This window comes from Littorina saxatilis, linkage group LG4, assembly GCF_037325665.1.
Source record: "Littorina saxatilis isolate snail1 linkage group LG4, US_GU_Lsax_2.0, whole genome shotgun sequence".
Taxonomy (NCBI): domain Eukaryota; kingdom Metazoa; phylum Mollusca; class Gastropoda; order Littorinimorpha; family Littorinidae; genus Littorina; species Littorina saxatilis.
The window spans coordinates 63,222,800-63,249,081 of record NC_090248.1 but is presented as its reverse complement, the minus strand read 5'-3'; the positions used below and the strand labels follow the sequence as shown (position 1 = coordinate 63,249,081).

The window sequence follows — 26,282 nt, the reverse complement described above, 5'->3', positions numbered from 1 at the left end:
AAGAAAAGTCAAAAACAATTAGAATTAATGAAAAGGAGATCAGATGATCGATTGCCTTTCATCAGACATTAAATTATCCTTTATTACATCAAGATATTTGTCAAGATGATACTCAGAAAAAAAAGAAGCTTACAACTGCCATTGACAGCAGAAGAAATATATATATATATAAATGTCATGCAGTCTGAATCAATCCGAGTGACAAAAATTAACTTTGTTTTCAGAAATACATCACATGTGTCACTTTGTGTGTATGTTTTTGTGTCTGTATTTTCATGCAAGGCCTCGTCAATTTCATAATGAACTATAAGCTGTATTAACAAGAAATATGTACAGCATTTAACAATGGTCCTCACATTTTTCAGCAATGTACCTGTCTCTCCGCTGAGTCTGAGTATTTTTTTCTAGCAAATACCACCGACCAGCACGCTTATCGATTTATCATTCTATGGCACCAGTAGTCGGCTCACACCACTTTCGATCGATATATCGACGAAAGTCTGATCCTACAATTCACTGCCACCGATAACACACATGTATTATTGAATGGAAGAAAAGAGACGAGTTCTTATCGCAAATTTCATTGAAAAATTCGGAGAAGTCCACAAACTTACCTTCTAGTCGTGGTCAATATTCTGACTGCCAGACTGGACCCAAAAAGGAAGTTCGAAGTTAGATCCCTCCTGACGTCAGACGGCGCGAATTCCTCAGCACCCCATTGCGCTCGGTTGGTTCCAGACTGCTACCCAACCCTACAGTGGCCTCTTGCGTCACAGACGGCAGATTTGACGCGACATTTTCGCTGAAAAAGCGCAGCGCGCGCTGTGCTCGGATGTTTACATTGGCCGCTGCCAAGCGCGGCACAAACAGTGGTTGACTAAAAAGTTCGCTTGTTTGGAATAAATTCATTAAAATGTGAGTTTTTTAATAAAAAAAAATGCATTCGAAATACTTCAAAATAAAAGAGAGATGATCAAGCATATTTTGTCAATATATTGAATGTTTTTTGTGTGCTAAATTATTCATTCTTTCTTTGGTGCAGTTTGTATTTATAACCATTACCAAGAACGATAACTCGGGGGAATTGTTTGCTGTCGTCTGCTCTTCTAATTCGGCATGCAACCTGTTCTGGTTTGGGCATTCCGTCAGTGATGGTCATACCAACAAAGTCTGTATAATGTGACTGTTAAAAACACTTCCGCGACAAGACTCGGCAAACCACACACACACACACACACACACTCTGACAATCAAACACTGACACGGCACACACACACACACAATAAAAAGGCAAGAAAACAAAGAAAAATTTGCTCCACTCATAGACCTATAATTATTAGATAGACAGGAAAGTCCACTGCGCCTGCGAGGATGGTCGTCTAAATATAAGACTTTATTCAGTTATTCTGCAGAAAAATATAAATGCTGTGCAGCATTTCTGAATAATATGTCAGCATCCGCCGAAGCATCGGTTTTTTTTCTGCAGCAAATACTCTCTCTCTCTCTCTCTCTCTCTCTCTCTCTCTCTCTCTCTCTCTCTCTCTCTCTCTCTCTCTCTCTCTCAGGCTCTCTCTCTGATAGTTTTAAGAGCAGATATTCGTCTTATGTAATGAAGTCAAAGTAAATGATATTTGTCTTAAATGGTATTCATTTTCTGTATTAAACATGCCCCTCTCCTCTTCAGTTATTGGTATAATGTACACAAACCCTTTTCGGATGAACTTGGACTTAAAAACCAACCACTATTTAGATGTGTGTTGATCTTAGCAATATCTTGCTTGTTTGATTGATTTTCTTTAAAATGTAATGTATGGATTAGAGCATGATGAGAAAGTGCAAGCTGCACTCTACCACTTAATTCACATCAATTAACTCGCAATTTACCTCAATGCAATGCATTTTGTGTACGTTTATGTATAATGTGCTTTCACTTTAGTTATCTGTTAAAATGTAGAATTTTAGTTTTTCTATTTTCTATTTTTTATCTTGTGTTTTTATTTCATTTTTGTAGTTAGTCCCTTTTTAGGGCGAGGGCTGGATGTAAAAAAGCAGACCACTGCTTAATCTACTACCCTCGTTAAATAAAGAATTGTCATACTCTCTCTCTCCAGTCTCTCTCTCTCTCTCTCTCTCTCTCTCTCTCTCTCTCTCTCTCTCTCTCTCTCTCTCTCCGGCTTCACCATATTATTCCCTCCCCCCGACCTGACGAGTCAGTGCCCGGGTGCCGCGAGCTGGCCCGAAGAACCGAAATAAATGAATGGCTTCAAGTTATTTCATTATATTGGTTATTTCAGTTTTCCTTCAATTTTCTCAGAACAGACCCGGGGAACCAAACCAGACTGGAACCGCAACTTGATAAAATAAAAAATAAAAAATAAAAATAGAGAGAGAGAGAGAACAGAGAGAATTAAATGTCTCCGTCTCTTCTCGCAAAACCAGCAGCAGCAACAACAACAACAAAGAAATATGATACAGCGCGCCCCGTGCCAGTGCCTGTGTGTGTGTGTGTGTGTGTTATGTGTGTGTGTTATGGCATTGACCTAATAGTGGACCACTTTGTGTTTATTGCTGATAACTAGCTTGTTTTCTTGCGCCGAATAAGTTTCATTTTGTGGTTGGTAGTCCTTCTCTCTTACGGTTTAACAGTTAGGCCTAATTAGAGTGAAATAACTTTAATAGACCTTCAGCAAAAATTAAATACAGAAAAAATCACAAGTGGTCCATATTAGGAGCCTGGGCGCCCAATATGGACCAGTGAAGCGGCCTTCACGAATCACTGTAAAAAGCCCCCTATACTTCAAAATAACATGATACAGCTTAGTGTGCAAGTCAGACTTATTCAAATATGCTTTAGATTTAGCTGTTTCGGGTTGATGAGAGCATTATTTGAAGCACACCAGGAAACTGAAGTAGCTTATCAAACTGAAACAGACTGAAAATAAGTGAAATTATCAACTTCCACAAAAAAAAGACTATTAGTTATATTTTTTTCAAATCTCGAGGGCTAGTTATAGGTTATTTGCAGCAAGCTTCTTAATGAATTACTGAATTAAAATTGCCTTTAGTTTTTAGTTTTCTTCGATTTGTTGAAGGTGGTCCATATTAAGGGACCCCATACATACTTTGAGGTTCTGCTATTATTTTTTGTTTGCAGTAGAAACTCGGGGTACTCACTGTTAAAATGTAACAAACACTGTCTTAGCTGTCATATAGCCATTTTTGGCTCACGTAAGTGTAGCCTATGCGATGCTAACTTTTGTCTGTCTGTGCGTGCGTGCGTGCGTGCGTATGTATGTCTGTGGTAGAAACTTTAACATTTGAAGACGTCACAACATTTGAAGACGTCACATTATGACGTAAGAGGGTTAGACGTCACGCGAAGGAATTACTGAAAGTCTCGGTCATTGTTATTATGAGCGGGCCGAGACTAGTTTTTTCTTCGAAATCGGCCATTCAGATCTAGATCTAGTGTCTCGCTTTCTTCATACACACTCTATGCTGCACAGAGTCATTATGCCGCTTACTGTGTGTGTGTGTGTGCGGTGTGTGTGTGTGTGTGTGTGTGTGTGTGTGTGTGTGTATGTGTGACGAAGTGATTGCGTTTGTGTTACTGTTTGTCGATTTCTTACGTGAGCCTTGAAGGCTTCGCCTCTTGTTATGAAAGCTTTGGCTGTGGACAGACTGAAACGAGTCCGTTTGAGGCGGCAAATCAGTCATGTTTAGAGTGAACGCTGCCAAAAGTGAGAAAAAGCCTAACGGTTTTGAGGGTTTGTGTTTCTGTAACTGTTTTGACATGTGCAACTTATCCAGAGATGGTGAATAAAGCGAATGAAATTGGTTTGAGCGCTGTAGCGCCGTTAGTTCAGTCAGAACAGGAGGTGGTCCATGTATTAGGAGCCTAGGCTATATAGTCCCTGGTTATGGTGAGAGTGAACGCAACGATATCAATTGCTGCTAATTAAGATTTTTTCTTTTCAAAAACTAAAGCTATTTGGAGTGTTGTTGCACAGAAAGTTGGAGGAATTACCGAGAACAACCCGAAACTCCACTCGAAAATCAACCCTGCATGACTGTGTTCGTCTCATTCTGGTTACGGCAAACCGGTATACCAGCTTCAATAAATTTCGCTTTCGGCCAAGGAGAGCGACCTTTGGAACCCTCCCGATCAGCTGAGGTCTGTGTTATCGGGGGTTACGCATTCAGCGTTCGTTGGCGAATCGTACGATTTTATCATCGCCAAGGGGACTGTACACGATGCGAAGGTCTTGACTTTTTACATTCGGCTTTTCATATCTGGTGAGTGGCATCATTGTCGCTGTTCTGAGTCAGTGAGTGGATTGAAGTGGACGGAGCAGTTGCGATTTGTCGTTTGATTGTTGGGCAAGAGGTTTTTGTGTGCATCGGGAAAGCGTAGGCTGCTGCTGGGCGAAAGGATTCGAACGCCGACTGTGCAGATGGATTCGGAGGTTAGTTTACCTTATTTGTACTTGCTGGGCTTGGAACTCGGCAGGGTCTTTTACAAGAGGATTAAAGTTGTGACGCGCGAGGGGCAGGGATGCGGTGGATGGGGGAGGGGAGGGATGAGTGTGGGATGTTTCTTTTCTTCACCCACACACATTCAATCGATTGATCAACGGTATAAGAGACCAGACACGGTCTGTTTAGAACTAGAAGAGTGTCTCATTCTGAGATTTGTCTTTTCACAGTTTTGTTCAGCAGTAACTGGACATAGTATTAGTGTAACTGCTAGTGCTACTGATGGAGAATCCAGCAATGGTCAGGTTTATTTTTTTGGAACTTTTAATCCTGCATTGTAACATTTAAACAAGTGAAGTAGTTACCAATGATAACAGCAGATTTTTGATAGTGTACTTACTGTAAGTGTAAGTGTACTGTAAGTTTGACTGGGCTTTGTTTTGATGCCATATCATATGTATATTTTCTGAACTTTAGTCTTTAGCCTGTAATATAGATGTATGATACATTATACTTGCAATTATTGTGCAATTATCTTATTGCTTTAGCCTTTTAGGTTGCAAAAGTTCATTTGCAGCTATCCACTGACGTTGGGCCTTTTTTGTCACTTTATAGTTTTGCTGCAAAAAAAGTTCATACTAATTATATGCAGTGATATTACTGGTCAGCTGGCATAATTATATAAGGAAGTAAAATCTGTTAGGCCTCGAAACACTTCAATTGCTGCCTTGTTGGTATGCACAGGCTCTGGACTGTCTGCTTCTGATGCTGAAGGGGTCTATGTCGTCCAAAAGACTGGGATTCCCTGTAGGTGGAGTTCCTGTAGGCGTTTTTCCTGTATACAGAAATGATGTATGTTTTGGTGGAGATGAAGAAGGCGCAACAATAATTAAATGTCCTTTATTCAGAGTTGTACTCTCATCAGAAGGGCCTTACATTGCAGGTTCCACTGTATTACTGATTAGTATTAGGCCAAAAAGAAAAATATGTCTGTTTCCGGTAACCCGACCAACCCTATTTTTAAGAGCCGACCCTAAAGTTTTTTTTCGCTTTTCGCACCAAAAAAAAAGTATACTTTATTTAGTTTCAATATAATTATCTAGGTCAAAAACATGTGCTAAATAATTGTAAGTAAACTAAGGAAGCGTTTAAAAGAAAAGAAAAAAACAACTTAAAAAGAAACAAAACGTAAGAAAAAGATTAAAATTTTTTTTTTTAAATCGACCCACCAACCCTACTTTTTTCGGCGATGTTACCGGAAACAGTCATATTTTTCTTTTTGGCCTTAGGCAATTTCCATAAATAGCCCCTTGTGAGTGTGTGTCACCACACTGACTGAATCTCAGAGCGTTTATTCTTCTTTCACTCAGTATGCTATGTCACTTCTGTAAAGATATCTATCTATATATATATATATATACGACTTGTGTCTGTGTGTGTGTGTGTGCTCGCGATGCACGGCCAAAGTTCTCGATGGATCTGCTTCAAATTTGGTGGGCATATTCAGATACACCCCGGACACAACCTGGTCGATGAGAATTTTCAACACGTGCTCTCAGCGCGCAGCGCTGAACCGATTTTGGTTTTTCTGTTCATCTTCCCAGATCCATTCCCACTAACTCTTCCTTATCTTCTCCAGTGTTTTGCCTTCCTTCGTGTGGCGTCAATCCATATTCCCGTTACTATTTTTAGAACACAACGCTCAATCCATATTCCCGTTACTATTTTTAGAAGGTCACTGTCCCCGCGAAGCCGGGTATTACTCTTCCTTATCTTCTCCAGTGTTTTGCGCGTTTATCTCTCTTCCTTCGTACGGTGCGCCGGCAAAGCCGGGTCCCCGGCGAAGCCGGGTATTCGGCTTTACTTCTTCCCGGTGAAGCCGTACCTGGCGAAGCGGGTATTCTTCTAGTAAATATATATATCATTATCTGTGTCTATAAATAGTTTCCAAGATAAAACATCATCATTTGATGTTTACTGTTAACGCTAACACTCTGCAGACAATGGGGCTTTAAATGTGACCTGGTTAAACTTAGAGATTACTGACAGTACCAATGACTGTGACTCACTGACCGCATGTGTCATGAATTACACCCTTGGAACAAGCATATATAATTTGTTTTCTCTGTTTGACGTTTTCATACTGTGTTTCACAGGTGTCTAAAGGTGAGGGAATACATTTTATAGAGAGGAATACTAATAAACAGATGGACATTTTGTCATGGAGGCACTTTTGGGAATGGAAGTTACAATGTTATTCTTTGGAATGATCGATAAGTCATATATATATATGAGAGTCTTCTTCTTGTTCGCTCCTTTTAGACTTCCACTCCTATGGCACGCATGAATGTCAACGTCTTCTTTAGGGCCACCAGGTTTCTACACAGCTACTACAATTCTGAGTAACATAGCATTTTCTTCATATAATTATATATGAGTCTTATTTTCAATATCACATTTTCTTTTGAAATTTGACAGGAACCTTTGTTGGATTTGAGCAACATACACCAACTGCCGTACACACTGTCAGTGGGCACAATGGAGTTACTGGAAGAAGTACCTCTGCTTTCCCTCAAGCTACTGGGGAATCCTGCGTCTGTAGCCCTCGCCATGGCAACAGCTGTCACCTCTCTCTACATCTACTTTGCCTATCCTCGCTTGCTGGTACAGATGTATTTCAGGTAGGCAAAGATATTGTTGTGTGCACTAATGCACTGTTTGTTGGAAGTTTTGGTCAGTTGACACTGACAGTGACTGAGACATTACATTTTGAAAATGATGGATTGGTCGGGCTAGTAGTTGTTCCAGTGACCTAGTTGTGCCTTATGCCCCTTTGTGTGCACACGCAAGCACAAGACCAAGTGCGCATGGAAAAGATCCTTTACTCTATGTCCGAGTTCGGCGGGTTATAGAAACACGAAAATGCCAATCATGCATCTCCGGAAAGCTGCGTATGGCTGCCTAAATGGCAGGGTAAAAATGGTAATACACGTAAAAGCTGTGGGAGTTTCAGCCCATGTACGAGAAGAAGAGGAGATTGTAACATTTGGTGTCAAATGTGAAGGGCTAGGAGACAGAAGATGTCGTAATGACTGTCTTGGAAACTGTGGTGTTTATAATAAACGTTTGCTGTGTTTATAAGATGCACTTCTCTTTCAAGAATTTTTTTTATAGCTTTGGCTTTTCGTCTTTATCAGTATCTATGATACTATGTATCTCTTATTTGAAGGCCAGTACATAGCTTTTTATTCCCCTATCCCCCCCCCCCCCCCCCTAACCTGGTTTTCTGTTATGATAATTGTGTTTTTTTGGTGTTGTTTCCAGAATTGCAGTTCGCTTGAGTGGCATGCGACTGAGAACAGTGACAGACGACAAGGGATTCACCTTCACCTTTGGCGAGAGAAGTCAGCAGGTTCAAGGTCGTCCAAGCATTTTACTTCTCCATGGTTTCTCAGCTGACCATTTTATGTGGGCTCCCATTGTACAGGTATGATTTACAATCAAACAAAATAAAATCAGATTATACTTTTATCATGTATGGGGGAGGAAGAGGATTAAGAGTAGTAAGTAACAAGGGAATGCTTAACACAAAACAACTAAGAATGGTAGGTTATTGGAATGTTAAATTACTGACGAAACAAAACGTTACATTTACAGTACTTCAACCCTGTGGTCTTTTAAGAAGAAACACTTATCATACAAATGATGAACTTATCTGAAATAGTCAACAAAATGTGACTCGCTTGCAAAATTCCAGCGATGCATTAAAGGAATGCTTATGTTAGCAACTCCTAAACAGATATGATTTTCTACCTTTATACAAACACGTAAAGTCCTGCATATTTTCAAAAGTTCTAAAATACTTTGGTTAGATTTGTTTGTGTTTTTGTGTCCAGTGGTAGTTTTCATGACTTTTTGTGTCCATGAATATTGAACAGAAGTTTGCACCTGATGTTCACGCGGTGGCGCTAGACTTGCCCGGACACGGCTTCACGTCAGATCCTGCTGACGGTGACGACATTGGCTTTGAGGGTCAGCTGCATCGGATGAGACAGGTATGGAAGTGACTTGCTTCTTGACACAGGGTGATGCAGTAGTCCCCCTTTGTCACAGGCAGTTGCTCTGCATTGACAGAGTTGTCTCCCTGCCAAAGCTTGAGCTATTTATAGTAGCTGGACGTTTTTGGAACGTTTGAAGACGGCACACCAGGGAGATGTGGAGTAACTGTTTGTGATGGGGTCTGGCTGCTGTTGGTACCGTGTATGCTCTTGGGAACTTTTGTGTACCCATGGCAGTTTTTATAGGGCTATTCTTCTTGTTCGTCTTGTTCTTGTTCTTCTTGTTCTTCTTCTTCTTCTTCTTGTTCTTCTTCTTGTTCTTCTTCTTGTTCTTCTTCTTCTTGTTCTTCTTCTTCTTGTTCTTCTTGTTCTTGTTCTTCTTGTTCTTGTTCTTCTTCTTCTTGTTCTTCTTCTTCTTCTTCTTCTTGTTCTTGTTCTTCTTCTTCTTCTTCTTCTTCTTCTTCTTCTTCTTCTTCTTCTTCAGCGTTCGATAATAGTTGCACAGACTAGTGGAAAACAGGAAATTGAACCAGATCTTTTTGATACAGGAAAAAATACCTTTTTTTTAATACATTGATTCGAAGTCCTACATAGATTTTTTATGTAAATGCCATTATGCATTTAATGTGTACCCCCCGCGGGTTAGGGGGAGTCCCATATTGGTTGGGACTAGAAAGAATTTACCCGATGCTACCCAGCATGTCGTAAGAGGCGACTAACGGTTCTGTTTCTTCTCTTCTTTTGTCTTATTTCTGCCTTACCAGTCCTTTCACCTATATTTCCTTCCAAGAAAACTCTCCCTACTATTCCCTGCAGTTTTCCAATTCTTTTCTTGTTGTCTTATTTCTACCTGACTGGATCCATCACCTTTATTTCACTTACCAAAAGTCTTCTTTTCCACATCCTTATTTCTCTGCACCCCGCATGTCGTATGAGGCGACTAACGGATTCTGTTTCTCCTTTTACCCTTGTTAAGTGGTTCTTGTATAGAATATAGTCAATGTTTGTAAAGATTTTAGTCAAGCAGTATGTAAGAAATGTTTAGTCCTTTGTACTGGAAACTTGCATTCTCCCAGTAAGGTCATATATTGTACTACGTTGCAAGCCCCTGGAGCAATTTTTTGATTAGTGCTTTTGTGAACAAGAAACACTTAAAGGCACAGTAAGCCTCCCGTAAACCATCACAGAGCTCCCCGAGCGTCTAAATACAGTACAAGCATACTTCCATTTGAACGCTCACCGAACGGGAACATCCTGGCTGCTTTCTGTCGAGCGTGAGACATTTTCAAAGAATTTATTTTCGTAGACTTGTTCGTTAACAACAACGGCGCCTCGTTTTTGCGCTAGACCTAACTTTTAAAATCTAAATAATAAATTGACAGCTTGTTACACAAACATTCTTTAATCATAAAAGAATTCGTTTTTCATCAAGACAAGATCAGAACAATTCGAAGTTGTGAAAGTTTAAAAAAAAGAAAAGCCCGGAAGCAGGGTCACGCAAGGGTCGTAGCAGACGAAGGTTTATCAGTGCAAATCGCCGTTCCTCTCAACAGTCAAAAGCCATCGCTAGAGTTCTTGTGAACCACAGCCGTTGTTTCGTGCATAAAAAACGTGCTATTGTAGATAAGCTCACATCGAGTCGCATTCATGACTAACTGACGACTGCATTGTGAAAAAGGAAAACTGGATCACACGGGTTCACGATGGCTCAGGGGTAAGATAAACCACGCAAAAATAAATTCTTTGAAAATTGTTCGCTCTTTACGGAGGGCACCTAGGATGTTCTCAATTGGTGAGTGTTTAAATGAAAGGGTGTTTGTACTGTGTGTAAAAGCCTGACCGTATCTGTGATGGTTTACGGGAGGCTTACTCTGCCTTTAACAAGTGGCTCTATCCCATCTCCCCCCCCTTTCCCCTATCCCATCTCCCCCCTTTCCCTCGTCGCGATATAACCTTCGTGGTTGAAAACGACGTTAAACACCAAATAAAGAAAGCATTTAATGTGTGTTTATATTATTATATGCAGCAAAAAAATTTCAACTTCACCTATATGTACATATTTATAAAATGATAGGTAAAACATACAATTTGTAAAAGATATTTATAAAAATCATTTCAGCAGCATTCTTCACACTTATTTTTGTGTGTGCATTTGTTTTAGTTTGTACGGCTGATGGGAATGGACCAACAACCGTTCCATGTCAGCGGTGTATCAATGGGCGGAGCCTTGTCAGGGTTGTTTGCTGCCAAGTTTCCGGAATTGGTCTGCTCTGTCAGCATGTGTTGCCCTAGCAGTAAGTAGTGTGTATTTTCTGTGCTACTCCCTGATTATATATTTGATTTTGGTTTTATTTGAACAATTGTCTCCGTTTTTGTTCGTACAGTGGAACCCCTCTCTTAAGGGCCCCAAATTTAAGACTCCCTCCGTTTTAAGACTCCCTCCGTTTAAAGACTCCCTCCGTTTTAAGACTCCCTCCGTTTCAAGACTCCCTCCGTTTTAAGACTCCCTCCGTTTCAAGACTCCCTCCGTTTTAAGACCTGGTTTTCTCAGACTTTATGTTCATAGTCTTTGTAAATTTACCCCCATTTTAAGACTCCCCCTTTTTAAGACCTGATATTCACAGATTTGTTTAGGTCTTAAAGGGAGGTTCCACTGTAGCAAGGGTTCTTCTATTTTGGTTTTTTCTCTCCTGTCTTGTCAATTCTTGGTACGGTCACTGACTGGCGCAGTGGCGAGGTGGTAAGACGTCGGCCTCCTTATCGGGAGGTCGTGAGTTCGAATCCCGGTCACTGCCGCCTGGTGGGTTAGATTTTTCCGATCTCCCAGGTCAACTTATGTGCAGACCTGCTAGTGACTTAACCCCCTTCGTGTGTACACGCAAGCACAAGACCAAGTGCTCATGGAAAAGATCCTGTATTCCATGTCAGAGTTCGGTGGGTTATAGAAACACGAAAATACCCAGCATGCCTCCCCCGAAATTGGCGTATGCTGCCTGAATGGCGGGGTAAAAACGGTCATACACGTAAAAATCCACTCGTGCTAAAAACATGAGTGAACGTGGGAGTCTAAACCCATGAACAAAGAAGAAGAAGAAGGTACGGTCACTCTTTGACATATTTTACAGATTGCCGTTTTGCCGGAGTATTCATTTGTATTCAGTGTCATTCGTGCAATTCAACTGTCATTATCAATTGGTCTTTTAAACTGAATGAGAAGCCAAGTAATTGTTTGTGTGCTCTGACTTCAAAATCAAACTCAAAGGAACATTCAGACCTGGGAACCCATACGATTTCGCCGTATTTTGTACGCATGATTGTCGAGAATACGCTCAGTACGGTCAGTGGGAAAAAATACGACGAGAAAAATTCCTACACTACTTTTCTTCACAAGCCCATCCTGAAGCCGATCCAGTATTTTGGCACATGACTACGTCACTATATTAGCCGCCGTCGAAAAAAATATAATCGGATCGTGTCAATCAATCAAAACAACCAGGCAAACGAAAGTACGGTATTTGGCGAAATCGGCTCCGAGAATAAACAAGTGAAACAAAGGAGAAAAGTGAAAAAGTTTGAAGAAAAATATCACACACACACAATTTGTAACCAACACACACATGTAGTCCCGCCCGGAATAAGCTTTTTTGGGATGATTTACGACTTTTGCGCACATTTCGAGCAGACGAAAACACAACATGGCGGCTCTCGCTCCTCCAACTATCGCGAGACACAAAAAAACTAAATCTCGCGCGCGAGATGTTGATACATCTGGTGTTTCTCTGTACGCTTGTTATGACGACTTGTTGACAAACGAAAATTCGCGAAAGAAAGAGAAAAGCGCCGAGTCTTGAGTAGAGAGCTAATAAAGTACCGGTAATCGCTAATCGAGCGAAATGAAAATCCGCGGCGACTTCCATTAGGCTATTCAAGTTTAGGTAACGTTTTAGCCGCATCTTTTTATAAGCCGCAATGCGATTTTTTTTTTAAAAGTCGCAGCTTGTAGTCCGTCAAATACGGTACAGTTTGTGTCCGTAGAAATTGAAAAAAGCATTTGTTTTAAATGTATAGGTAAACTTAATTAACGGTGTGACGGACGCGCATGAGGCATGTTTTAATCATGGATGTGCAAACGCTGTGTGGAGTACGCTCATTTTTTTGAAAATACACCAAGTTTGTTTGAGAATACTCAAAGTGCAAAACAGGGGTTCCCAGGTCTGAACATTGTTAATGACAAATATTTTATCCTTTTCAGTGAAAACACCCCAGGAGGGTCAGATGATTGCGGCAAACAGGGAGACAGTTAAACAGAACGGAGGTCGCATGACACTAGAGTCATGTCCCTTGTTGCCCCAGACGGGCGCCGCTTTGCAAGACATGCTGCGAGTCGTCAGCTATCGACAAACATACGTTCCTTACCAGGTCAGTGGGTGGATTTTTAGATATGATTGATATTTGTTTTAATTTTAATAATTAATTGACTTTGTTTTTACTGTGTTTATTTATTTTTGTGTTTTGTTTTTATTATTATATGTGCTCCATGAGCTTTTCAGTCAGTACTTTTCTTTATTCATACACACAACAATACTGTGTAGGGGTCAAAGTTGAGGAAAAAAGTTGCGCCTTATCGCCCTGAAAGTACGGTTATTTATTCAGTCAACCTTTTATCAGATTTTGCAAGGAGCAGTGGACCTGAGGAAAGAAAGGAACCATTTTTACCTGGAGCTGGTGCATGAACTGGTGTCTGAGAACAGTCGCTCTCACCTGGAGTCGGTTCTGCACAGAATCACCTGTCCTGTTCAGGTGCTGTGGGGCCAACAAGATCAGGTGAGTTTTCCCTCTCTCTGTAATGACATTGTGTGTGTGTGTGTGTGTGTGTGTGTGTGTGTGTGTGTGTGTGCATGCACGCCCATGTGTGTGTGCATGTTGTGTGTGTGTGTGTGTGTGTGTGTGCGTGGTGTGTGTGTGTGTGTGTGTGCACACCCATGTGTGTGTGTGTGTGTGTGTGTGCACGCCCATGTGTGTGTGCATGTGGTGGGTGTGTGTGTGTGCACATTGTGTGTGTGGGTGTGTGTGTGTGTGCATGTTGTGTGTGTGTGTGTGTGTGAGTGTGTGTGCACACTCATCTGTGTGTGTGTGTGTGTGCACGCCCATGTGTGTGTGCATGTGGTGGGTGTGTGTGTGTGCACATTGTGTGTGTGGGTGCATGTGGTGTGTGTGGGTGCATGTGGTGTGTTTGTGTCTGTTAAAAGTGCAGTTTGAAAATAGAGTTTTATGTTTGATGAGAAGTTGATTTTTTTTGGTGCTCAACTCTTCAGAAATAGACAGTTTTCTGAGACAAGAAATGATTGTCATTTAGACGACTAAGGCTTCGTATAACACAATCCTTCACTCAGTGAGTTGTTAATTTACTAAATAGAACGCCGATGATAGCTGATAAATGTGATGAGGTTAGGTTTTTCACAGCAGAGAAATATGTTACTTCTGTGTGTTTTAATTTCCCCTGCTCGAAAGTGCATGTTTGAAAATGAGAGAAGGAAATAAAGTCAAAGTTGTTACAGTGGAACCCCTCTTTGAGACCCCTTGATTTAAGATCCTCCATTTTAAGACCCTGTCTTCTCCAGACCTGGTTACTGTACGAAATTTGCGTACAATCTTACGAAATTGAAGACCGCTGTACGATTATACGCCAGACATTAAAATCATACGCCAAAAAAAAAAATAATAAAATAAAATAAAATAAAATAAAAAAAAATAAAAAATAAAAAAATTAAAATAAGTTTGAAGAGGACTGTGTGAGCCTAGAAAGCAATGTGTAAAGAGGACTGTATGAGACCAGAAAATACTGACCAGTGCAGTGACAGAAATGAAGGGCTGACTCAATACTGCTGACAGCAGATGATGCAAATTTTCCTCAGAGGTCAAAAATAAAAATTATGTTTTTCTATCATTCGTTTTGTGTCACATTTTCAAATATCTAATACTGTAATAGTGTATGGGTTTTTGTTTTCAACAAAAATGTTTTAAATTTAATTTACTTTCAGCACAAATTCTTTCTTACATGTATTTACAGTCTTTAAATAATGGGGTTTGAGGGGGGAATAAAGCACAGTGTGTACCGCGAGAATGAATTGTACACCTTAAAATTCTGATTGTACACATTTTTAGCCTCATTTGTACACCAGGAAATTTTTAGTGGTAATCAGGTCTGCTTCTCAGATTTTCTGTTAATAACCTCTGTACATTTACCCCCATTTTAAGATCCCTGTTTTTAAGACCCTGTCTTCTCAGATTTTCTGTTAATAACCTCTGTACATTTACCCCCATTTTAAGATTCCTGTTTTTTAAGACCCGATTTTCTCGTATTTTTTTAGGTCTTAAGGGTTGGGTTCCACTGTCCACTTTTTGCACCTTCAGTTACTCGCACCTTCAGTTACTCGCACCTTCAGTTACTCGCACCTTCAGTTACTCGCACCTTCAGTTACTCGCACCTTCAGTTACTCGCACCTTCAGTTACTCGCACCTTCAGTTACTCGCACCTTCAGTTACTCGCACCTTTTCGTGTGTTTTCCAGGTGGTGCATGTGTCTGGTGTGGAAGTTCTGAAAGCCAAACTGCCGGATTTACGTCGTGTGGACATCATGCCCTGCTGCGGTCACGCCGTCAACCTCGATCAACCCAAACTGGTCGCCAACGCACTAATGGATTTCTACGCACAGCTTCAGGCTGAAAAATCTTGATGCTGCTTGTGGAGTAGTTTTCACTGATCCACCTTCATGCCTTTGGTGTTCATAACGTATTCTTGGAAAACTGAACTGTTGAAGCAGGCGTTTCCACTTCAGTGACAGTGAGTCCGTCGAGCAACTTTCTTGGCTGAGCTACGTATAGATTGAGCTAGCCATTTTCCAAATGGGTATTTCCTTACAAGTACGTGCATGAGTTCTGGCTTTCGCATAAACCAGGTTCTCTTTAACCCCTATGAGTCAAAGCAAGTCTGAAATACAGTGATTGCATTACATTGATCAGGAAGAAACCTGTCAAACAAAACAAAAACCAGTATGCATGACTAGTTGCCGATTTCATTTCTGATACAGTGGAACCCCCTTTTAAGACGTACAGAAATGTGAGGAAATCGGGTCTTGAAAGGAAGGGGTCTTAAAATGGAGGTGAGTTTACAGACTCCATGAAGAGGGAATCTTGTTATGGGGGTGTCTTCAACCAGGGGTAAGAAAAGGGGGGGTTCCTCTGTATTTTGAGAGTTATTGTTGGTAAAATGTGTGATTTTTCTGTTTGAAGTTGTGTCGGTGTTATGTCAACTTAATTTTACAACAGGCCACTTGATGGAAGAAATGGGGAGAAGTGTGTGGAAGGGAGGGGGGGGGGGGGGTTATTGCCACAGGAACCTGAAACATGTAATAAGACTCTTGCCAGTTTGGACTGATTCTTGGGTTTTTTAAGTTGATGCACACGTGTTGACCAAAATCTTGAGGTTTTGTCAGCGTTGTTCTGAGGTTTGTGTCCATTTGTCTGCACTGATTTTACGAGATGAATTGTGAACATTGTTGCGTTCCGTTTGAATGCTCCTTCCAAAATGTACGGTAAGAGAAAACTAGTGTGAATTCTTCTCAAAGGATATTGCACAAAATATTGGTGATATTGTGTGATTTTTCTGTTTTAAGATAAGCCACTAATGCTCAAAAGGAATTTGACCTGTCAGGTATTGATGATGTTGTGTAAAACTCGGTTAATCAAATCATTCCAATAACAAAACATTGGCACATTATTTGAAGAAAAAGTTTTATTCTTCATATGATAGGCTCAACATACAGGGATGAAACCTCAGGCCAGTTATGCTGAAAGATGAATTTTCAGTGTTTTCTGTTTTGGGCATTGCAATTTATGTTGGTACACTTTTACTGAAAAGAAAGTTGATTCTTAGGTGTCGAGGTAAGACATTGGTCTATATCATTGCTCAGCTGTGTGCAGCGCAGTTGGGAAATGTTATAACTTTCAGTTAACATGCATCCAATACATCTGATCTAAGAAGATTAGGTTCGCTGTGTAAACAAATCGATTTTAAATTTGTGTGGGTGTCGTTGGTATCTTTTGCATTTAAATAACAAGATCCACAACAGTTGTCAAAAAAAATACCATGCAAAGATCGAGAAAAAATTAATTATCAAAAAAATAGGTATTACGCCCTGGAGCATTAAAGTCCCCCATGAGTTTGCCCCTCAAAACAATTGATTTTAAGTGCATATTCAACTTCTTTTGTTTAACAATCATTGTTAGGACATGATATATGACTCGCAGATATATAATAACATGAGAAAGAAAAAAAGTAGAATAAAATCGTACTGTCATTCATACACACACACGTACACACACAGGCAAGTCACTGGTGAAGAATTTTCCAGTAGGCGCTTCCAATAGTGTAACTTGGGATAACTGCAGGAGTGTGGAACAGTTCTTTTTTTTCTCACCAAAGTGGCATTGTTGAAAATAATTTGTTATTTTGTTTTTATTTGATGATGTTGATAGTGACGACAACAATGATTATAGAGATGTTTGTGACTATAATGATGGTGCTCATGACGATGATAATGATGACGGTGATAATGCATTGCTCTAGTCACCTGAAGACGATGATGCATGGTTTTGAGCACCTGATGAAGATGTGATGACATTGTCTCTTTGATGATGATGATGCACAATGATGATGATGATGATGATGTTTTGTAATGTACAGCTGAACGCCATAATAATCATCAGCTGATGATTTAAAAAGAAAAAACCCAGCTGTTCTCAGGAAATTCATTCTGTTACTATAGTCATGTTGTAGTGAGTGTAACTTATGGTTGTCTTTTCTTTATTGCTCTCTTGCATGCTTTCCTCATTAAAACACTGGTTTTTTTCTTTCAATTAGTCATTTAGACTGGCCAATATATTACACAGAAAAGATGGTAGAACTCCCGTTTCCTTATGCATGCAAACTGAAATCTATTCACTTTTTTTACTATGTGAGATTTTTGTAACATTATGGTGTGAATTACTAACGAATAGTTTTCAGATTGTTTCCTTAATTCGTTTCTGTGAGTGGCCAGTTTTATTGGTCGACACTGCAGATCTGTAATTTTGTGAGGAACTGTATGATTTAAAACTTTCTATACTTTTCATTTTCTGCTCTGTATTATCTTATCTTGACTGTGTCACAAATTGTCTCAAATTTGATGTAACCACCTGTCTTTAGGATCTCTCTGTCGACTTTTTGTTTGTTGATTAAAATGTTGTAAATAGTGATGTAAGAATCTGACAAAAATCGTAAAATATTTGCCTTGTGTCATGTGGTCTTCACCTCTCAGATGTACCACCTCGCCTCCCCCTCAGATTTTTTGTTTCATGTGTAGACTATGGTTACTATGGTACCATGCTTGTCTCAGACGCTTTTAACCCAAGCAAGAGTTAATTCATATTAAAATGTAACATCAGACACTCGTTCTGTACATGCAAGAAATGCTAGGAAGCAATTTAATTGCTGGCGAGTAGGCAAAGGTGTCCATGAAATGATTTTGTGCAAGCCAGGTTAGGATTAAATACGACTGGCTGACATCGAAAGAGTTGACGTAAACAGCCGACAGGATGCTGCCGCCATGTTTTTTGATGTGCGAGCACCTCCACCAAGATGCTCACCTATTTTTGCCAAATCCTAGCCCTCCTCATCGCTTTTTTACTTGCCATAACCTATAGCCATCTCGCTGCTAAGAAACGGGGGTCTGATTTTATGAACTTTGCCAATTGACCGCATACATGCATGTTACTCTCCCTCCATAGAAACTTTTCTTTTGCGTCATATTTAATAAAAATGTACTGTACATAATTATCTGCATGTTGGCAATCAAAGGTTGATGTTTTATGTCAGAAGTATCTGAACAGTGGTTGACAGTCCAAGCCAGTGTTGAAGAAAACTTAGCAATAATCTTGTGATGACAGATACAGTGGTTAGCAATAATCTTGTGATGACAGATACAGTGGTTAGCAATAATCTTGTGATGACAGATACAGTGGTTAGCAATAATCTTGTGATGACAGATACAGTGGTTAGCAATAATCTTGTGATGACAGATACAGTGGTTAGCAATAATCTTGTGATGACAGATACAGTGGTTAGCAATAATCTTGTGATGACAGATACAGTGGAACCTACCCTCTAGCACCACTGAAAAGGTGCCCAGATAGGGTTATTTTCTATATAATCCACCTTTCCATGACGGCCACCTGTTTGGTTGGTCACTTGGGCGGTCGTTATAGACAGGTTTGAATGTAGGCTGAGGCCTTTCTTCCTGTGTATATGATCATGTAAACCAGCCTCAGATTTGTACAGCCTTTATGGGTTTTACAGGTCTGTCCAGGATTTTACATGGGATAAGACCATCCTTCCAGTAGGATACACACCAAAATGATCACACCATTTATTATGGTTTACACAGGAAGGAAGGGAGGTAACAGAAATCAGACATGGGATTCAGAAAAAGTGATAATTAAGGTGGGGGTCCTTCCCATGTTTCTCAAATTAATTTTACGCTGACTCAAAATAAGGAGGAGAGAGAGAGAGAGAGAGAGAGAGAGAGAGGCGGGGGTGGGGGGGGGTGTGGTGGCGTGTGACGGTGTGGTTTCAATGTTCTTACCTTGTCGGTGCCAAACGACCACAGTGACTGATTACACGACTGGGTTTTCAGGATAGTCAGGTGCTTGTTGCTTTTCAAGTGGCTTTTGAGGGCAGTCTTTCCATTGGAACCGTAGTTGATAACATTAACATCGTTGCACAAAGTGCACTGAGCTTTTCCCGGCAAGTTGATTTTAGCAAACGGCATCGCCAACTTTCAGTTTCACGTCTTGTGTCTTCTGGCCTTTCTCGTATTTCCAGCTCAATGATACAACTTCATCGAGCCAGTCGAATCTCCAGAGATTTTTCTTGTACTTCTGCTGGTCAATTTCCCGGGATAGAACGGTTTCGTCTCGCTTTAGCTTCCTCATCATTTTGGCAGGTGGCTCGAAACGATGTAAAAATGGCGCCGAATCATTCTCATACGGTATGCTTATACTGAATCCCCGATAGCTACGTTGAAACGGTGACTGTAGGACTAGGAGACAAAGAGCGCGTTCCCATACGGATCGACCAGCAACAGTCTGACCGTTTTAGGAACCAACCGTTCAAGAATAGTATGGAATGGAGCGTCGCGATTGTAAAATAACTTCTCTATTGTGTGAAAGAATAACAAACAAAAGTCCCTTGTGACCGTTTGGTTTATCTCAGGAAAACAGGAAGTAACAACAACAAAAAAGGAGTGGCCTCCCTTGGCTTACTCCTGTGCCCCGATCGAGTGGCAATAATATAACATCCCCCTTTGTTCATCAAAGTCAAGTTCAGAATGGGGTTCCAGTCTCACAATAAGTAAAGAAACAAAATGCAAAATAATAGGACGCAGGAGCGACTACAAAACAAAACAAAGAAAAGGAACGCGACAACCGAAATTCGAATCAACGAAACCGACGCGATTTTCAATCGATCGATCAACGAAACCGACGCGATTTTCAATCGATCGAAGATGATACCAATAAACGTTCACAATCAAACACGATGTGTGTCATTTTACTCGAATGAGTATACAAAGTCTTTCAGCCTCTGTGGTTTGACTTCGCGACCGTAACGAGAAGTGCGGACAGGAATCTGGCTTGGTGGAGTCGGTGAAGTCTTCATAGGACTGGGTCGAGCACTCGCAGGTGTAGCAGGTTGGGCTGCAGTCTTCCGTGGTTGAAATGGGGTCTGGGCCGCAGGCCGAGTCGGGGTCTGCTCCACATCAAAGCGCTGGACTTCTGGACGTTGGACTTCAGGTGCAGCTGCTGTTGCCATAGGAACAGGGACAGGCATGGCTGGCATGGCAGGTGGCTCGGCAGGTGGCTCCACCTTCTTCAGGTGAATCCGGTTTCGACGATAGACTCCATCACCAGACTCGACTTCATAGGATCTTTCGTCCAGACGTTTGCTTACGGTGCCGCTTGCCCATTTCTTTGCGCCGAGGGTGAACGGCTTTAGTCTCACAGAGTCGCCTTCTTCAAGTGGAGGCAAGTCTTTCGCACCGACATTGTAGTATTTTGCAGCTGTGGTCTGTTGCTTCTTTAGTTTTAGCACGTGGTTGTCAAGGCTGTCCTCGGCTTTAGGAGATTTCTGGAAGTGGGAACGAGAGTTCTGGTTCTTCTGTTGAGGAAAGACTGACTTGGACTAGTACCAGTTTCGTTGGGTGTATTGCGGTGATTTAGCAGAGCCAAAAACTGGTCGTCCTTGTTCTTTGTGAGTAGGGTTTTTGCGGTCTTCACCGCGGATTCCGCCTTCCCATTTGCTTTTGGGTAGTAGGGACTACTTGTGTTGTGGTCAAAGTCCCAGTCGCGTGCGAACTTCGCAAATGACTCGGAGGAGAACTGGGGGCCGTTGTCACTGATTACAGTACTTGGAATCCCGTATCTGGCGAAGTGAGCTTTCAATTTCTTGATGACGGTTGAGGCTTTCGTGTTGTCCATTCTGTCAACCTCAAAGAAGTTGCTGAAGTAGTCCACAGTTACAAGATAGTCTTTTTGATCCAGCTCGAACAAATCAACGCCGATCTTCTCCCACTGCCTTGAGGGAACTTCATGACTCATAAGGGTTTCTTTTTGCTGTGATGACTGATATGTTTGACAAGTTTCACAGGACGAGATGTACTGTTTGGTGTCTCCACTCATTCCAGGCCAGAATAAGCTTTCACGAGCTCTCTTCAAGCAGCCTTCAATTCCGGTATGTGTCGAGTGTACGGCCATCTTCATTTCAGAGCGGAGTGATGAAGGTACAACTACTCTCTCTCCCTTGAAGAGCAGACCATCCTGTACAGACATTTCGTCTCTGAAACTGAAGTATGGTGCGAGTTCAGCTGGTAGTTGCAGTTTGTCTTCAGGCCAGCCACGGGTAATGACAGTTTTCAGTGTCTGAAGTGTGTCATCTTTCTCAGTCTCCTCTTTCAGCTTGCCGAGCCTCTCTTCACGGATGAGTAGGAAGCTCACCATGTTCACGAGTTCAAAATCCCCTTGAGTGTTTTCTGAAGACGTGATGTAGGCCCTTGAGAGAGTGTCCGCGAGGTACATTTCCTTGCCCTTCTTATATCTCACAGTGATGTCATAGTCTTGGATCCTCAGCATCATGCCCTGCAGACGACGTGGGGCTGCCGAGAGTGTCTTTCTCAGAATGGCTTCCAGGGGCTTGTGGTCACTCTCCACAGTGGTGTGACGGCCGAAGGTGTACTGGTGAAATTTGTCCAAAGAGAACACGATGGCCAACATTTCTTTCTCAATTTGTGCATATCTTGTCTCCGTGTCAGTCAGCGAACGGCTAGCGTACGCAATGGGCTTTCCCTTTTGCGTCAAAACGGCTCCAAGACCACTCTGACTTGAGTCACACTGTATCGTCAGTTCTTCAGCAGGGTTGTAGAAGGCAAGTACAGGTGCTTCAGTCGCCATTTTCTGCACAGAGCGGAAGGCTGTGTCGTGCTTCGATGTCCACGTCCACTCTATGTTCTCGCGTGTCAGTTGACGAATCGGTTCAAGTGTTTCTGATAGTTTGGGCAGGAATTTGGACAGATATTGGACGAATCCGCAGAATCTCCTCACATCCTCCACGTTCTCTGGCTTCTTCATCTCCAGAACGGCAGTGACTTTGTTGGGGTCAATCTTCAAGCCTTCGTTCGTGACTCTATGTCCGAGGAAAGTGATCTCAGTTTTTCTGATCTCAGCCTTTTCCTTGTTGAGTTTCATCCCCACAGATCGACATCTTTCCAGTAGGCGAGAGAGGTTGTTGTCGTGATCAACAGCTGCTTCTTCTTCAGAGTCACCTGACCCATAAACGATGATGTCGTCGGACACGCATCGTTGAGACGTTTCTGGAAAATTTCAGAACTTACAGACGTTCCAAATGGGAGTCTCTTCCACCTGTACCTGCCGAAGGGTGTCTGAAAAGTAGTGAGTAGACTGGACTCCTCATCGAGATGGACGTGCCAGTATGCACTTGACAGATCAAGCTTTGAGAAGAGTTTGGCTTTTGCTAGCTCTGGTAGAATGTCCTCCATGACGGGTAGAGGATATCGTTCTCGTTTCAATGCTTTATTTAGGGGACGGGGGTCAATGCATACGCGCAGTTCTCCGGATCTCTTTGTTGCAATCAGCATTCTGCTTGTCCAGTCTGTTGGTTCTTCCACAGGTGTAATGACGTTGTTACGAAGCGGTTTACTCATATTTTTGGTAATGTGTATTGTTGTAAATAGAATAGACTATAGCGATGGTCAGACATTGGAAAGGGCTATAGGCTGCATACCATCACATTGACCGCAGTTGAACCTTCGTGTAACTGACAAGGTTTTTCACGTGCAAGTGATGCAGACGACAGCTCACTGGCAATGTCATAGCAAGAACGACTTTGTAAAATCAGTCGCCGTCAAGGAGCCAAGCTCGACTCATGTTTTTCGTAACACTTTAGCAGACGGGCTCCTGTTTTAGGTATCTGACTGAAGAAGGATGAAGACTGACGAACTTTCCCTATCAGTCTACGTGATATCTTCCATTTTCATATTCATGCCAGGCCGGCGACTGTACTAAATGTTGGCTTTACACTCTTTTGAGGTATGTTTGAAACCGGTTATATTTTCATGTCATGTTGTCGTATGTGAGAAGAGTGACTGTTTCTGTGTTTAACGTTATTGTGTAGGCCTAAGCTATTGTGCTACACTGCTTAAACATGTGAGGGTTTTACGTAACGTTTTCTTGGCTTTAGAAAATAGGAATTAACGTGTAAATAATTATATTGGCTCATGCAGCTTAATATGTTGGACGAGTGAGTATTTTTATTGTGCGAGTGAAAGAAACTAAAGACAAGTTGACTTATGGACTATAAACTTTACAGTGTTCCAACTGGGGGGTTTTCATCGCCGGAGGCTGAACTGAACCAGTCAACTGCGGCTTGGTGGACATGACCATGGCATGGAGAGCTGGCAGGGTTCTACAGTTAGCCGCCGAGACGAACTGGAAGGATCAAGGACTACGTCAAGCAATGGTTGCGGTGTCGTGAGGACTGGTGCACCCTTGTCAGTCGTCTGAAGGACTTACAGCCATACCAACATCTTGAAAGCCGAAAGATGGCAGTAGGGTAACGTACAGTAGAATACCTATTCGTCTTACCTGTTAAGCTGCTTTGTTTGAGCCAAAAGGTGTCTGCGTCTTGGACTGTAGAGTTTCTTGCGGTGTTGTCGGCCTAGAGTACTGGTCGAGGCCCGGAAATGATATTGTGATTTAAAAAGCTTTGTAAACAATAATAATTAGTCTTGGCAGTGTCAAGATCCATTTAACACCAGGTTTTTGCGTGTGTGAGTGCGTGTGCGCTTGTGCCTTGTAAGCTACTGTAGCGGACAACTATTCAGATTACATTCAAGCCTGTAAACAAATACTAAATTTATAGAGTGGTGTAGAGGCATTTATGATTGTCTAGAAACCGGCCAATAAAGGACCATAACATCTGGCGCAATAAGGGCTATACCACTCCATAACAAATGGCGCCCAATAGTGTTTGTTTGTTTGACCCTTTAGCAGTATTGTTTTCTATCTCAAGGCACGTGCGCTTACACGGGTGTGAATGATTGTTTTGTTTGTCCTGTTTATCCAGTAACATTTTCAGATTTGATTTGATTTTTGATTTGAGGTGTTGACTGGCATATTCTTGCAAGGCCAAGGTCTTACTCGTGTTTCATTCATGATAATTTTTTTAAACAGCTTCTGAACATGACCCCAGTATATAATTCTTTTGACTTTTTGGATAATCTCTGATCGAGATTCAGAAAATTTCATCGTTTTTTCAACAATTCATTTTCTTTTGAGGAAAGGGGGTGATGTTACGAAGCGGTTTACTCATATTTTTGGTAATGTGTATTGTTGTAAATAGAATAGACTATAGCGATGGTCAGACATTGGAAAGGGCTATAGGCTGCATACCATCACGTTGACCGCAGTTGAACCTTCGTGTAACTGACAAGGTTTTTCACGTGCAAGTAATGCAGACGACAGCTCACTGGCAATGTCATAGCAAGAACGACTTTGTAAAATCAGTCGCCGTCAAGGAGCCAAGCTCGACTCATGTTTTTCGTAACACTTTAGCAGACGGGCTCCTGTTTTAGGTATCTGACTGAAGAAGGATGAAGACTGACGAACTTTCCCTATCAGTCTACGTGATATCTTCCATTTTCATATTCATGCCAGGCCGGCGACTGTACTAAATGTTGGCTTTACACTCTTTTGAGGTATGTTTGAAACCGGTTATATTTTCATGTCATGTTGTCGTATGTGAGAAGAGTGACTGTTTCTGTGTTTAACGTTATTGTGTAGGCCTAAGCTATTGTGCTACACTGCTTAAACATGTGAGGGTTTTACGTAACGTTTTCTTGGCTTTAGAAAATAGGAATTAACGTGTAAATAATTATATTGGCTCATGCAGCTTAATATGTTGGACGAGTGAGTATTTTTATTGTGCGAGTGAAAGAAACTAAAGACAAGTTGACTTATGGACTATAAACTTTACAGTGTTCCAACTGGGGGGTTTTCATCGCCGGAGGCTGAACTGAACCAGTCAACTGCGGCTTGGTGGACATGACCATGGCATGGAGAGCTGGCAGGGTTCTACAGTTAGCCGCCGAGACGAACTGGAAGGATCAAGGACTACGTCAAGCAATGGTTGCGGTGTCGTGAGGACTGGTGCACCCTTGTCAGTCGTCTGAAGGACTTACAGCCATACCAACATCTTGAAAGCCGAAAGATGGCAGTAGGGTAACGTACAGTAGAATACCTATTCGTCTTACCTGTTAAGCTGCTTTGTTTGAGCCAAAAGGTGTCTGCGTCTTGGACTGTAGAGTTTCTTGCGGTGTTGTCGGCCTAGAGTACTGGTCGAGGCCCGGAAATGATATTGTGATTTAAAAAGCTTTGTAAACAATAATAATTAGTCTTGGCAGTGTCAAGATCCATTTAACACCAGGTTTTTGCGTGTGTGAGTGCGTGTGCGCTTGTGCCTTGTAAGCTACTGTAGCGGACAACTATTCAGATTACATTCAAGCCTGTAAACAAATACTAAATTTATAGAGTGGTGTAGAGGCATTTATGATTGTCTAGAAACCGGCCAATAAAGGACCATAACATCTGGCGCAATAAGGGCTATACCACTCCATAACAGACGTCTCGCTCTGTCAGTCGCTTCAATTCTTCTTTGACTTTGGCCTTCATGGCCAGGGGTACACGTCCACTAGGGGAGGTGACAGAGGTGACGGTTGGGTCGACTTCCAGGTGAGCGGTACCGGGCAAGTTTCCCTGTCCACCATCGAAGACGTCAGCATATATTTCGAGGAAGTCGTGGTTGGAGGGCGAGGTCAGTGGGCCATCAGAAGTTGTTGTCACCTTGGCTACACTGTCAAAGTTACTGTAGTTTACAGTAATGAGCTGCATGGCTTCAGAAGTGTTCTTTCCCAGCAAAGGAATCAAATCTTCTTTGACGACGACGAACTGAACTCTGTACTTTTTCTTAGTCTTCGGGTTCCTGACCGTGAGAACTGTCTTCCCTGTCGCAGTGATTGAAGTCTTGTTGTAGGTATGGAGCGTTTTTTTGGTTGTTGTGATTGGTGCGTTTCTCACATGTTTT

General features: G+C 41.7%; 2 protein-coding genes and 1 long non-coding RNA gene across 6 annotated transcripts in view; 2 read left to right on the top strand and 1 right to left on the bottom strand.

The window, feature by feature from the left end:
* LOC138965340 (uncharacterized) overlaps positions 1-855 on the bottom strand; it is a 65,624-nt gene extending 64,769 nt beyond the window's left edge. For all 3 annotated transcript variants that reach the window (XM_070337476.1, XM_070337477.1, XM_070337478.1), the window contains exon 1: positions 615-855. The gene's annotated coding sequence lies outside the window, so the exon portion shown is untranslated. The remainder of the gene's footprint in view (positions 1-614) is intronic.
* The window catches only part of LOC138965342 (uncharacterized), a 132,659-nt gene that overhangs the window by 46,125 nt on the left and 60,252 nt on the right, over positions 1-26,282 (top strand). The gene's annotated exons all lie outside the window — the stretch shown is intronic.
* On the top strand, positions 4,161-18,095 carry LOC138965339 (monoacylglycerol lipase ABHD6-like). 2 transcript variants are annotated; one of them, XM_070337475.1, is made up of 8 exons: positions 4,161-4,296; positions 6,955-7,157; positions 7,801-7,963; positions 8,415-8,531; positions 10,696-10,828; positions 12,787-12,953; positions 13,203-13,358; positions 15,106-18,095. In XM_070337475.1, exons 2-8 carry the CDS (start codon positions 7,015-7,017, stop codon positions 15,268-15,270), a joined length of 1,044 nt encoding a protein of 347 aa, XP_070193576.1. In that variant the 5' UTR covers positions 4,161-4,296; positions 6,955-7,014; the 3' UTR covers positions 15,271-18,095. The 2 variants fall into 2 exon arrangements, with proteins under 2 accessions (XP_070193576.1, XP_070193574.1); XM_070337473.1 differs by having other exon boundaries at positions 4,175-4,466.